Source organism: Melanotaenia boesemani, chromosome 4, assembly GCF_017639745.1.
Source record: "Melanotaenia boesemani isolate fMelBoe1 chromosome 4, fMelBoe1.pri, whole genome shotgun sequence".
Taxonomy (NCBI): Eukaryota; Metazoa; Chordata; class Actinopteri; order Atheriniformes; family Melanotaeniidae; genus Melanotaenia; species Melanotaenia boesemani.
In genome coordinates this window covers 14,597,515-14,611,289 of record NC_055685.1, presented here as the reverse complement: position 1 = coordinate 14,611,289, position 13,775 = coordinate 14,597,515, and the positions used below count along the sequence as shown (strand labels likewise).

Genomic DNA, 13,775 nt, shown 5'->3' with positions numbered 1-13,775 from the left:
TGCACAAGGATGACAGGATTGCTGCATGAAGATGTGTTCAATTTTACATGGAGAAAATGTGTTTTAAGCAGAAACATCAGCAAAGAGTATCTGGAGTGATCTGTACATTTTTTTAAGGAATCTCATGGTATTAGTTGTCCACAGCTGCTATGCACAGTGTTAAAAGCTCTACCTTTGGTTCATTAATCCCCTGCAGCCATCAAAAGGCAGTGGGACATGCTTGTTGACAAATATGCATCGCCTAATTTGGGAAGTACCGCCCAAGAGCACATCACCATTACACAGGATCATCCGCTGTGTTTACCTTTATTAAACCACTTGCAAATCACAGCAGGCTGCTGCTCCATTTAATACTTAAGGCAACATTGTGGAACATTTGTAGGAATCTTGTAAACATTTCTGAAGGTGACAGAGTTGAAAAAGCTGAAATAGTGCTGGATTAATACACTCACATACAAATATTTCCATCATCATAGTATAAGTATTTTCCTGTGGATCTTCCTCACAATGAGAACTGCACCATTTCTTGGAGAATCAGTTTAACCGGTGTCATCATCATGTGTTACATTGATTGGCAGAACTGTTTTAAAGCACACAGTAAGTATGCGATTTATGCAGAGTATGAAGATGTACAAAATGCACACTATTAAAATAAGCTGGTCATTTCTTAACATGCTGCTGCAGCGTCTCTATTGGGCCGATGAGCACATCTGTCTGCAAATCGGTTTAATATCACATCAAACCAGGAAATGCATACTTGAATTTGTATCTTAGAGAGGCTTTGACAGAGGTGAATGAGAAATGTCATGAGACTACCATCTTAATGCTAGATTCTGAGTCAGACAGAATTTTCCAGCCAAAATATATTCCCATGGTGTACTCTAAAGCAGGAGGGCGGGAGAAAGAGCGTGGGAAGTGTTGTACACTTAACCTGCTGGAACAAGCATGGTTACAGGGCTAGCCACTGCGATTCACAAAATCATGCATTATCCAGCCTTTTATAAAAAATTTAACTGTCATTAACCTTTTTTGCTGCCCTCACACTCACTGTAGCCAAGCTAGACCTCTTCTTCTTTTGGCTGCTTCTAGCATTTCACCGTGCAGTTAAGAAATTACCTAAAGCCATTTCCCAAGCGAGGGGGCAAGTTGCACCTCATCTCTTAAACTGGTTGTACATCAGAGAGCTTTTCCATTTCCATGCTCAAAGTTCAATCAGATCCGACTATGGAGTGAAGTGAAAGAGGTGGGTCAGTTTGCGTTAATGCGTCTCGCCCTGTTCAACACAGACTTGAAATGGAAGCCACATTTGGTGGGAATGTGACATTATATACAACTTCAGCCTGACCTTTAGCACATTGTGCCACTGCATACACTTGATTTAACACAGCCCACAGAGTTAGTGCAGGCCAATAACTGCTGCTTTGCTCTTTGCACCCCTTAAAATAAAAAAAAGATGCTGTTTCTCATGTGGGTCTTTGACTTCACATTAACAACTTCAAAGCTCCTTGGCCTCACTGCAAAGTAAATGTTTATTATTTTTTTCATACTGATATAGCCTACAGTAGAAGATTTAGAAAAAAAGAAATCCTTGCAGTTTGCTCCCTGATCTCCTCTGTAATCTTGGTTAAAATATTTCTCCACCCTCCTCAAACTGCACTGCTTCTCTCAATTTCCTCATCAGTACTCTGTTCTAACACCCGCCTCTATTTATGCACTGATTAAGAGGCATTACCTCTTCTTCTTTCCAGCTATGAGTTTGCCATCTGCCTCTCATTCTGGCAAATACCGCTTCTGCAATTGCTATAACAATAGACACAGATTTAAAAAGTGACTCATCCAGTTATGTGTGTTGTGCACCTTTGGGCCATAGAAAGAGGCCATTTTGAGTTTTAAAAGAGCACTGATTCACTTCCCCATTTCCATTTATGTATAAATAGCTTTCTCTTCATTGGTGGTTACAAATGTCACCAAAGGGGGTTTCTGATTGAAGATACAAAAAAAAAAAAAAAAAAAAAAAAAAAAATGATGGGGTGGTGTCTAGTTTTTAGAGCTATTTTAGAAGCATAAAGTATGAAGTGTCTTTACTTATATCCCTTAAGGCTCGGCTGTATTTCATTTTAGTGCACTTGATCCACCGATTTACAGGCATGACATGTGGGAGGCAGTGTGAGCATATGTGTTATTACTCACTGCAAGAGCTGGATAAACCCTATTTTCTGTGCCCCAATGTAATAACAGGGAGCAACATCATCCAACCATTTCTAAATGGCACATAGACTATATATCTGCTTTTTAATCTACCCTTTGCAGCCACCACATTAATAAGCAACTTAAAAATAGTCTGTCTTTTAGAGAGTTAGATTAGTTTAAACAAAGTGTTAGCATTAGGAAGAAAAGTGTAGCAGGGAGGAGGGAACTAGAGGGCAAAAGGGAGAGAAGTCATAACCACTTTCCCATTAGGTTATTGATTTTTTTTGCCTCTCAAGGACACGCTTCAATCCCAAACCCATGTGTGGACTGTCTGTCAGGAATCTATGGCTGAGCTTTACACAGTGCGCCCCAGCTGCATGTGTTTGGCCTGGCCATAAATCGGACCACGCTCAATGTGAGAAAAGAGGGATGGGCAAATTGAGACAAGGTCAAAGGGCAAGTATGTTGGCGTGGCAGCTGTCAGGAAAACAGGCAAGTGGTGATGATTGGCATGTTGCTGTGGGCATAAACACAGGGGCAATCATATATAAACAAAGAGCCATCTCAAACACACACACACACATATATGCAGGCAAGACATAAATGTTTTACACATGCACATCAGTGAGACAAGGAAAAACGGGACCACATCAATGAATTCCACTAAAATCCTCGCTCAAATCGCTTAGTGAAATCCTTGGTGACAGCTATTGATTTTTTTTTGGTAGAGTCTGGTTAATTGGACTCAGTACCCTCTAAAAAAGTGTGTGGTCCTATATTCTTTTGCTTTGTTCAGCTACACTTAATCATCTTTCCCCCAGCTATAGATTTCTCCTTGACTGTGCTCAGGTCCACAGACATCAGGTCTGAGAGGACTGAGGGGAAAGGGAGGCAAAAGTTCACAAGGATCAATAAGTGCTTTATGGTCCAGATCAGATGTGCATGGTAGCTCTTAAAAACCCAAACTACCACTAAGAGGCAAACAGGAAAGGGAAACACAACAGCCCTTAATCAAAGAAAAATATGGAGCCAGTGAAACCCTGGTCTAACACAGTTGCTTGTTCCCCATCTTAACATCTCTATTAGAATCCAGAATCGTTAAAATTTAAGACTCAGGTCCCCTGTGAGGCCATTCAACTGGTCTATTTGTTGCATCTGTGTAGGTTGTATCATCTAAGTAGTGACCTTAAAGACCTCCTGTTTGAAGAAAAAAAAAAAAAAATCAAACACGTTTTTGATGGTGTAATAAAAATACCCCTGTTGTGTTTGAAAATAAGCAACTAATTGGTCAACCGAATGGCTGGAGTCACAGTGCACTGAAGTCAGACTCAAATCATGGTTTCAAAGAACCAGGGTTTCATAAGAAACAAACATTTGACCCTACAAGGTTGAGCTAAAAGGTTATATCTGCCAACTGAGAAGAGTTCAGTATGAGTCTCCTCTGTTGTGTTTCACTCCCTCTCTATTCTGTTTTATGATTATTTCATCTGCTGTGCTCACTGGCTTCCATAGAGCGGAGAAGATAAGACAGGTAAAGAGAAGACAGTATGCTGAAATATAACCTTCTCTTTGTTCCAGGATGTTCTAAGTTACAGATGAGGCAATGTGTGGTCAGGTTTGCTGGCATACAGAGGACACTGTTTCTAGAGAGCTGTAGGCAAGCACTGGAGGAACGAAGAGGGGTGAATTGCATAGTCATGAAACTAAATTAGCTTTACTATATCTAATCTATCTAAATAAACCAATTTAAGCCATGAAAGGATTATTTTCATGGAACAAAACTTCTAAATATATTTTCTTGATATATATAGGGATTAATTTTTGCCTGGAGTACACGGAGATAAAGTCAGACAGGACACCACGAAGCATCATTTACTTACTTTGGAAAAGCATTGTATCTTAAAGGATCTTGTAAAACTGACCTGTAAGTAAAGCTTGAATTTGCTTAATCACATACATCACAGTGTTAAGAAGTTCCAGTGGCATAAATTCTGTCCTCTTCTAAGTATCAAACAAAATTGGCCCACTTTGACATTTGACAAGTTGAGAATGTGAATTGTGTTTCATCTAAAACTTCCAGACATACAAGCAGCAACAAGAAAAGTGGAAACACTGACACAACATTTACATCATGCATGGATAAATTAGGCCTGTAAATGAATATCTACATGTGCAGGTTAGAGCCACTAAAATGTTGTCTTTTTTTCTTCTTCATTTTGTAAACAAGGTTGTAGAAATTGGGTCCAAATTGCAAGTTCACAGGACATTGATGGCTGTTATTTTTTCAGTGAACCGTTGCTATTGTTTCAGGAAAAACTTCATCGTACTGTAACACAGAGTTATCTGTGTAAAACTCAGAGCCGAGACCAAATTGCCTTGGCTTGTGTTTCATAATGCTGGCTAATGTGAACTGTGTGGTGCATCCAAATTCCTGAATAAACTGTAAAAAGCATAAAATATCTTGAAATGGTTTTAGACTGCCAGTGGCTATGCTTCATCTCTTCCAATCAACCGTATTGTTGTAGAGTTAAGTGTGGTAGTTTTTTTTTCCCTAAAGGTACAAAAGCTTTTACAAACAAGAAATTAAGCAGAATTTCTGAAACATAGTGAAGTAAATATATATTGATAGATATGCTGCAATATTATCTTACATTTGTATTTGATAAATACAGTTTTCTCCCTCTGCCTGTTTGTTAGACTCAGAGCACCTTTATTTAATCCTATTATTTAATCTTTGACTATACGCGTCATTGTGTAAGCATTCAGGGCCTCTATTAGGCTTGTAAGTTTAAACCATTACAATTCCATTATGATGTCAGCTCTTAAAAACATTAAATACGTGATAAAGGCGAATTGGTGTGCAATCAATGTGATGTTGCAACATCAACAGTTCTCCATTTGTTGTTTCTCAGTAATGCTGACATCATGCTTCTGGGTCGTGCTGACTCTTGAAACAAGATCCATGCTCCATGGAGGATTAATAGAGCAGCAGCATAATTATAAAGGCTTAGCATGTGACAAGGTTATAGTTGTACAAAATTGATCTTAAGTGTCCATGAGATATTGCCACTGTATTTAATCAATTAATTACCCCAATCAATTAAAGTGAATTATGCAATAACAGAACAGAATGTGCTTAAGATGCCATATAACCAGTCCTGTAAGTTGTCGGTTATGGTGCAGACGAGCTCCTGAAGAGGGCCTCAGACAGATGGCTGTGTGAACACACGTGATTCACCTAATGCTGTTCTGTGACTTATCAGCGAACGGGGGAGGGGAGCTGATTGTGTCTCTCAATTATCCTGGCAGATGAAAGTAACGAGCGAAACAACAGATATACCGCCTCGCTAAATGGGCTCTAATGGAAGAGGCAGAAACTGGGACGGGAAGGATGGGCAAGAGAAAAAAGGGAAAAAAAGTAGAATGAGGAGGGATAGCAAGACCACAATGGCATGTCATAAGATGTTTTCTCTCTCTCTTTTTTTTTTAAAGCATAAAAGAGGGAGAGTGGTCAGATTTTATATTTCAGAACAGGTAATTGATAAATTACACATTTCCTTTCATCCTGTGCTTTTTATTTTGCCTGTCCTCTGTGATGGAGTTGTCTTTAAGATCATGCTTGGGTATACTTTTACAGAGCTTTTTCAAAGACCAAAAATATTTCACAGAAACATAAAAAAACACACCAGACTCTTTTTCTTTGGTTCCACTGAGGCACTTTCTAAATGGATTGCACAGTAATATGATGCATTACAGAGGGGTGCAGTAATAAACAAAAACACTGATTTGTTTGCTTCTAAATTTCTGAATGTCTGATGGAAAAAAAAACTGGTTAAAAAAAAAACAAAAACAAAAACTAAACATTATGTATATATAAACAGGCTTATGGGAACATTCAACCAAACATAACTCAATGTGATTGCCTATGTTAGATGCTCCCATACATACATGTTGATCATGCTTCTTGCAAGCTGTATGCTGAACTGCAATCCTATAATGGACCTTATTCCTGTGACTGCCAATGTCAACATATATCATGTACAAATGCATTTAAGCAATATTAGCATAATATGTTTTGTGTACAGCTTTAAAGTAAGATAAAAAAGAGGAATGAGACTCTTGCAAAACAGACTAAACTATCACACTTTAATTAGTTTCTTAGGGCCAACTGTTAGTCATCATCAGGAAAAAAAACCAGGTGTAATTAAATTGAAAGCTTTATAATTATTTAGACTCCTCATATCTTGTCACTGAATTCTCTCAAATGCCTACCACTGAAAATTAAAATAATTGATGCTCAAAGCAGAAGAGGGCAATAAGAGGATAGCAAAGCACTTATAGGTAGCAGCTTCTTTAAAGGAATGATGAAGAGGAACTGCCTCCTTTTTGACTGCAAAGACCCCCAGGATGAATCTTTTAACAGACTCTGGAGTAGTGGCGCATTGTTCTACTGTGCAGCCACACATGCACCAAAAATCGTTGTCAAGGAAGAGGCATCAAAAGGAAACAATTCATGTGTCCTCATCATACAATTCTGTCAGGAATTTTTAAATTAAAATCTAAAAAAGATATTTGTGTTTTCATCCTAAGGTTGAGCAAAGCTGTGATTGGAGAAAAATGCATGCGTGTGTTATAAAGAGAACAGCTCTTCAGTTGCTAAACACAGAGGGGGGGGTGTGATGGATCCAGCTTTGGGTTTGTGTTGCAGCCACTGACTCCGCAAAACATGTCACACAAACACTTCCATGCCATGCATATGCTCTGAACCTTTATAGCCTACAATGTCATTGCTTTTTAATCACAAGTTACATATTGTATGCTCTGACTACCAGTCTAGAATATACAATATTGAGCAAATTTAATACTTAACCTCTTTATCACAAGAGTCCCCTGTCAGGGGGCAACATGAGAGACGTGCAATACAGAAGATATTTGCACATGCAAGGACGCATCAATCCAAATATACAGAAAACCAAAATCACTTGGAAAAACTCAGCTTTAGGACTACCAGGCATTGGTGCTGAAACGAATGATAGTTCAAACCCCAAGCAGTTATGTGGGCATCTAGCGAAAACATGAGAACATCACTGTCCATTTTAAAGCAAGCATCAGGAACATGGTGTCATATGAAAGCAGAGACTCTGCTGATTACGAAGATGCCCATTTCACCACAGTGTGACAAAAACTCTGTGAGCCAGCAGCCGAAGAGCAGTAAAAAAAAAAAAAAAAATACAAAAAAAACCAGAAAAAACAAAAAACAAGAACACTTTTGTGGTTAAAAGTGGCATTACACCAGAAAAACACTTTGCTAATGTGTTCTGTGACTCTGCCTTTGTCTAAAATGAATCATATAAATCCTGGTCGTTTCCTTGCAGATTAAGAAGGTTTTATAGTAATTTTCACTCTTTCTACGACACTATTTTGGTGTTAACTTCTTTTAGGGTCCTCATGGTGTTTCTGAGGTGATCCTTGATTCTCCTGACTATAAAAATTGATAGAGATGTCTGTCATTAACATTCACCAGTGGGTTTCTGAAATATTTACCTGCCTAACACCTCTATTAATATGTCTTTAAAACTGCTCAGGTCCACTTTTTTAGCTTCTCCTTTTGTAGTTACTCAGACATTACGTATTCCTAGGTGAACTGGGCTGCTATCCTCTTGTTTTCATTAAAAGTTTCGTGTGTAAAAGTAATTTCGTTTCTTTAAGGAAGAGAATAATCATTTAAATTTTCTGCTGTATTCCAGGTGAATTTAACATAGTAACACATATCTTGATTCTGACACTTCTGTAGTAATCCCATGTCCTGGTTTTCTATTGATACCCAGATTACACATAGCCCTTGTAGTTTTGAAGATATACTTTATTGTTGGGCACATCATTTTGGACAGAAGGGAGAAAAAATAAGCCTCATGAAGAACAGGTTAAACAACCCAAATCTATCCAATTAATACTGATCTATTCATTTGCTTAATGCTGCTTACACAGCCCTTACTTAGGAAAAAAAAAAAAAAAAAAACTTACTCAGTTGAGGTTAAAAATATCTACTTTTGGGGGTAGAAAACTAAACGTGTTCATCCTGGGATTTATCTGCTGTAAAAATAATCTTGGGCCTTCAAGTATAAGCCCTGACATTGCACAGTAAGGAGAAAAAATGAGATGAAAAACTGACAACAGGCCAGTGTCAGTGGGGTGCACAGCTGGTGTCCAGCATCTGTGTGAGAGCCAAAACACTAATCAAAACTGTAGAAAACTGAGCATTCAGGCAGCCAAGGTGTATCAGTAAGTCATGACCGGAATGAGAAGATAATATAAGTGTGTGTGTGTGTGTGTGTGTGTGAATGTTGAACAACTCGACTGGAAAGCAAACAACATGTAATATTAAATTAATAAATTTAAGCATGACTCCTTGCGCTGTGTTACTTTGTGTGCAGTGTACTAACCAGTCTCAGACAGGAGCTTGATGGACTCCAGCACCCGCTCAGTGTAGACTCCTGGTTCATAGTTTTCCATCTCAGCGTTAATGATGTGGACCACACGAGCAGCTCGGCCCCGAATAGCTCCAGCAGTTCGGTCAAGAGTGTCCACATCTCCTTCTTGCAGAGCAATTACACATTTGTTGACATCCTCAAGGATGTGATTCTCTGGGGAGAGAAAGAAAAGGAGGAAAGAAAAGATAGGGATTCAACAAGGGGGACTCAAGGTTTTCCCTTGTTGGGAGACATAATTACCGCTTAATAATCACATTCTACTCAAAAGAATCAATTTCTCTTTGTAAAATATAATAAATAAAAAAGATTAGTCATATCTTTAAAATGTTTTGCTGATAATTACATGAGCTGAAGTCATTCATGTTCCTTTCTGAATGTGAACATGTTGCTCAGTTGAACCAGCCAGTCTTTTTCTCAAATGATATATATATACCAGAAAATTATAGACGCACTACAGGGGTGCCTGTGGTACAACAACACTTTAAAACAAGGGATGCTGTATGAAATGTAAACAAAAACAACAAAACATGGAAAGCACATCAAAGGCTGAAAGCGAGAAACTTTTTCAAGAAAAATACTGACTCAGATTTGATTACAGCAACAATTGAGATGGAGCAACAAAAGGCTGAAAAAATTAGTGGAACACAAATGAAACAGATGAATTTAAACTACTGTAATTTGGTTAAACAGCAACTTGACAGTATATATTCTTGAATCTAAACACTTCTGTACTACACACATATGTATATGAAGTATACATATATATATATATATATATATATATGTATGTATACTTCAGGACTTTGTTTTCCTCAACCTCATTGTTACATATACTTGATTTTGCAAATGTTGCAATATCATTAATGGTTATTTCACTAATATGCAGAGGATTCTCTGTAGAATGGGAACAACTGCACACGGATAATTTTCTTCTATTGCCTTCAAATTGTTTGAATTTTCTCCTTCTGCATACCTGACACAGAAAGGAAGTCATCCACTGAAGTGATGTCATCCACAGCCTCGGTCAAGATGCGCACTTGCTTCTCCCACTGATCCTTGAAAACATCCATGTTGTCCTGGGCCACCTTGCTTTGGGGGCGGGCAGCCAGAGTGAGAGCAGCATTGATAACCTGGAATGGAAGAGTGGTTAACAGTGTAAACATGCACCATGTGTGAGCAGCTGTGATCAAATGCATTCAAGAGAGTGAAATCAAACCTACAATAAGAGTTGGAAGCTTCAAACCCATTTGTGCACATGTGCAAGCTGTTTTTCAGTCATAATGCATTTTTAACACCATTTAAAAATGACCTTGGTAAACAGACTAAGAGGAGATGGAAATATAAAATCAATTTTTATTTATAAAGCCCTTTTCATGAATAAAGCAACACAAAGTGTTTACATAATAAAAACAATTTATTCATATTAACATTTTTTAAAAAGCCTTCACACACCGAAGTATATGTCGTAGAAATTTAAAAACACACACCTTATCATAGTCTCTTTCACACACAACACACAAGTGGACACACACACACATACACACACACAAAGTGCTTGCCCACCCACCCCCATCCCATTATGAACAAACATGAACTCCAATCCCTAGTTACTGTTCTTAACTGAATGTAGGTATAAAAAAACAGAAACAGAAAATAAAACATCTGGCTTGATACTGCTGTAAGGAATCCCCCTCTTTCTTCTTTCCTCAGTCACAATATCTGTGTCTAATATCTTATTTGTCTGTGAAGAACACTGCCAAGAGGGTTTTATAAAGCAGGTGTACACAGTGGAGCTTGCACATTAGAACCTGAATCTTAAACTCAGTCTTTCTCTCTCCATTTCCCAGTACACAATAAGTAGGAAGGGGCCTCCATTTCTCTTCCTACTTATTGTAACTGTGTGAATAAGGCCTACCTTTCACCTTGAAAATAATAGATCGATTTTAACATCCTCCTTTGCCTGCACTCTAAGAAACAGTGTTAAAAATTCCTCCTACACAATATTCATAGTCCTTTCCTTGATTCTGCCGACTATCATTCGTTCTCTGTTTTTTCTTAAGTCATTCCAAAGCCTAAAAAAAGGCTAAAAAGATTTTCCTTTTAGATTAGCTAAGAAAGGGCTAAAATTTTAAAAACATTTTGGCTACAGCTTATATAAAGATGATTCTTTACAAAGAATGAAATTGTAAGAACTCACCTGTGGACATAAGCTGTCGATTTGGGTGGCAGCCATTCTTACCAACTTCACCCCCTCTTCATTGTTGGAAATGGAGCAAGCCAAGTTGGCCACCTGAATGATACAAGCAAAAGAAGGCACAATTCTTATAACCTGGAATTTAACACTTGGAGTATCTTCATTCTTTCTTACAAGTTGGCACCCCTCCGCACTGAAAGTACAAATGCTTTTTTTCAAATCTGTGGTAGTCTGTGTACTGTGCTGGCTGAAAATACATCTCTATACTGGCTCTATACAAAGTATGGGGTCCTAATCTTACAATTACCTCTTCATGGAATAAATTGTACTTTATAACCTCTCAAGAGGGTTGATTGAATTCCCAGTCCTGGTTGGGAAATTAGGCTATGCATTTTACCCATTATTTTTTTGGATTTACCCATTAGATTTTCTTTACTAAAGAACAATAGCCTGCCCTGTTTCAAAGCAGTTGGGGGAAGTTAAGGCTCTTACTCGTAGGTCTACAGTGGTTCACCTTGTTGTCAGCCTGGGTCCTCAAGCCCCAGGTCCACCTCTCTAACTACTAGGCTACTGCTCTTCCCATACAGGATCATACCACAATGTGTTAATTCTACATGTGATGGCCCCACCACCACAACAGTCACATACACAAATAGCCCTTCATGTTGAAAAAAGTTGCAATATTTGGCAAAAGTAGAAACCAATATGCCTTTGAAGTCTTCTTGGTTCAACATTTCCATGAATACTCAAGCACCTAATCTTTCCTGTAATCTAACGAAGATGTTAAATAACGTGGCAGTTTAGGCAGCAAGGCCTTATAGATGGCAGGACAAGTATGCTGATGCCTTTTAGCTGCCAGTTGTGTTCAGCCAACTTCTTCATATAACTCACATTGTTGAATGCCATAACTGCCAAGAGTAATGATTCAAAATGCACTATGGTAGATACTGTCCAGGGGTTTGGAGGTGGCATGAGCCTAAAGCATATCTATAATTCACTTTAGACACTATGGTAGACTTTTATTTTTATTTATTTATATAGTTTTAGCCCCTTGGTTTGAAAGGAAAGACCGTAGAAATTCACTATGAAGGTTTTAAGTAGGAGCAAATATTTCTGCATATGTTACATTTGAATATATTTTGTCTAACTATATGCTTTGATACTTGTGAGGCTGAATAGTCACTTGATTTCAAGCTACTGAAAGCTGGAGATCTTTATGTGTATATATATATATATATATATATATATATATACACATATATACACGTTTTAATTTAAATCACTGATTTTTGAGAGTTGGAAAAAAAGACTTCATACACAGAAAACTCAGTTATAGAAAGAAATAAAAAAAATCTGTCACGTTTGACATACTTACAAAATTCAGTAAAAAAAAAATACCGTATATATTTGTCATTTTTAAGTGCATATTTTTATCTTTTTTTCTTTCTTTCTTTTACTTTTCCTGTCCAGCATCGCAGCAGGTCAACTGTCAGCTTAGATTACAGGTAAACTAAGCTGACAATCATCAGGAGTTTTTAAAAAAAAAGATAACCAAGACAGCAACAACATGTATCACAACAACAACCAAAGTACCAGAAACCACCCACCCCCCCCCCCCCCCCCCCCCCCGACACACACACACACACAATTACCTAAACAACATTAGCTCTTAGTGTATAAACCCATTGGACAACTCAGTGACTATCAGCATGCAGAGTAAGAAGAATGAGGAGTGCTCAGAGATGAGTGTAATTGTTCAAATGTGACCACGCCTCTCTGGAGGCTAGATGCAGACTAAGGCGGCCCAGAGACCCAGGCGATCAGCAGTGACCCCAGAGCACAAATCCAAGCCACCCCACCATGAAGACAACCCAGGACCCACCCCAGAGGGTGGCAGAGGAAGGCCCTAGCCAGAGCCCCCTGCAGTCATGGGGCATAGGCCCTGGTGTAACCTTGTAATATGCTAATATGATACTATGTGTGAACTTAGTAAAGGATTAAAATGGTATTTCAGGGTTTTATTAACACATAAATGTATATATATAGCATGGATTATATTATTAAACCATACTCAATAACTTACACTTCTAACATCTAGAGCAGGGTACCCAAGTTCGGTCCTCGAGATCTACCATCTTGCAACTTTTAGATGCAACCCTTCTCTAACACACTTCAATCAGATGCCATCTGCATGTCATTCAGCTCTGCAGAGGCCTGGTGACGAGCCAGTCATTTGATTCAGGTGTGTTGGAGAAGGGTTGCATCTAAAAGTTGCAGGATGGTAGATCTTGAGGATCGGACTTGGGCACCCCTGATCTAGAGTATGGGCAGGCTGTGGTCTGTTTATTGTTGTGACACCTTCCCAGGATATAATAAAAGGAAATTAAATAAAATAAATAAATAAAAAGTGTTTTGATTTCCACACAATTTGGCTGTTTTACTGAATTTCACATTGAAAATTGTGTGCAGAGAGACCAACTGATGTACACAGCCTGCCCCCCCCCCCAAAAAAAACAACCAAACAAAAAAAGAAAAAGAAAAAGCCATGCATGTTAATATTTCATTAGAACGCCTTTAGCTTGGATTACATCAGCATTCTCTGTGGCATTGTCTTATAAGGTTCTGCAGTGTGACATAATTTATTTTTATCCAGAGTTGCATTAGTTTATCTTCAAGATCTTGTAGTGTTGATGGGAGAGTTGGACCTTCAGCACATCCCAAAGATTCATGTCTAATTCATGTGTGAAAATGATGTGTCATGTTCCCTGAACAACTCTTTCACAATCTAAGCCCCATGAATCCTGGCATTGTCATAGATTATAACTGTGCCATCAGAGAAGACGGAATAACCTGTTCATTCAGTATAATCTGGTAGTTAGCTGACTTCATTCTTTGGACAC

At 38.3% G+C, this 13,775-nt stretch overlaps 1 protein-coding gene across 2 annotated transcripts in view; it reads right to left on the bottom strand.

Moving 5' to 3' along the window:
* Nucleotides 1–13,775, bottom strand: part of ctnna2 (catenin (cadherin-associated protein), alpha 2) — a 316,827-nt gene that overhangs the window by 25,269 nt on the left and 277,783 nt on the right. For both annotated transcript variants that reach the window (XM_041982885.1, XM_041982886.1), the window contains 3 exons: nt 10,879–10,971; nt 9,655–9,811; nt 8,634–8,834 (listed from right to left, as the gene is read on the bottom strand). In XM_041982885.1, coding sequence (XP_041838819.1) covers nt 8,634–8,834; nt 9,655–9,811; nt 10,879–10,971 — 451 coding nt within the window. The remainder of the gene's footprint in view (nt 1–8,633; nt 8,835–9,654; nt 9,812–10,878; nt 10,972–13,775) is intronic.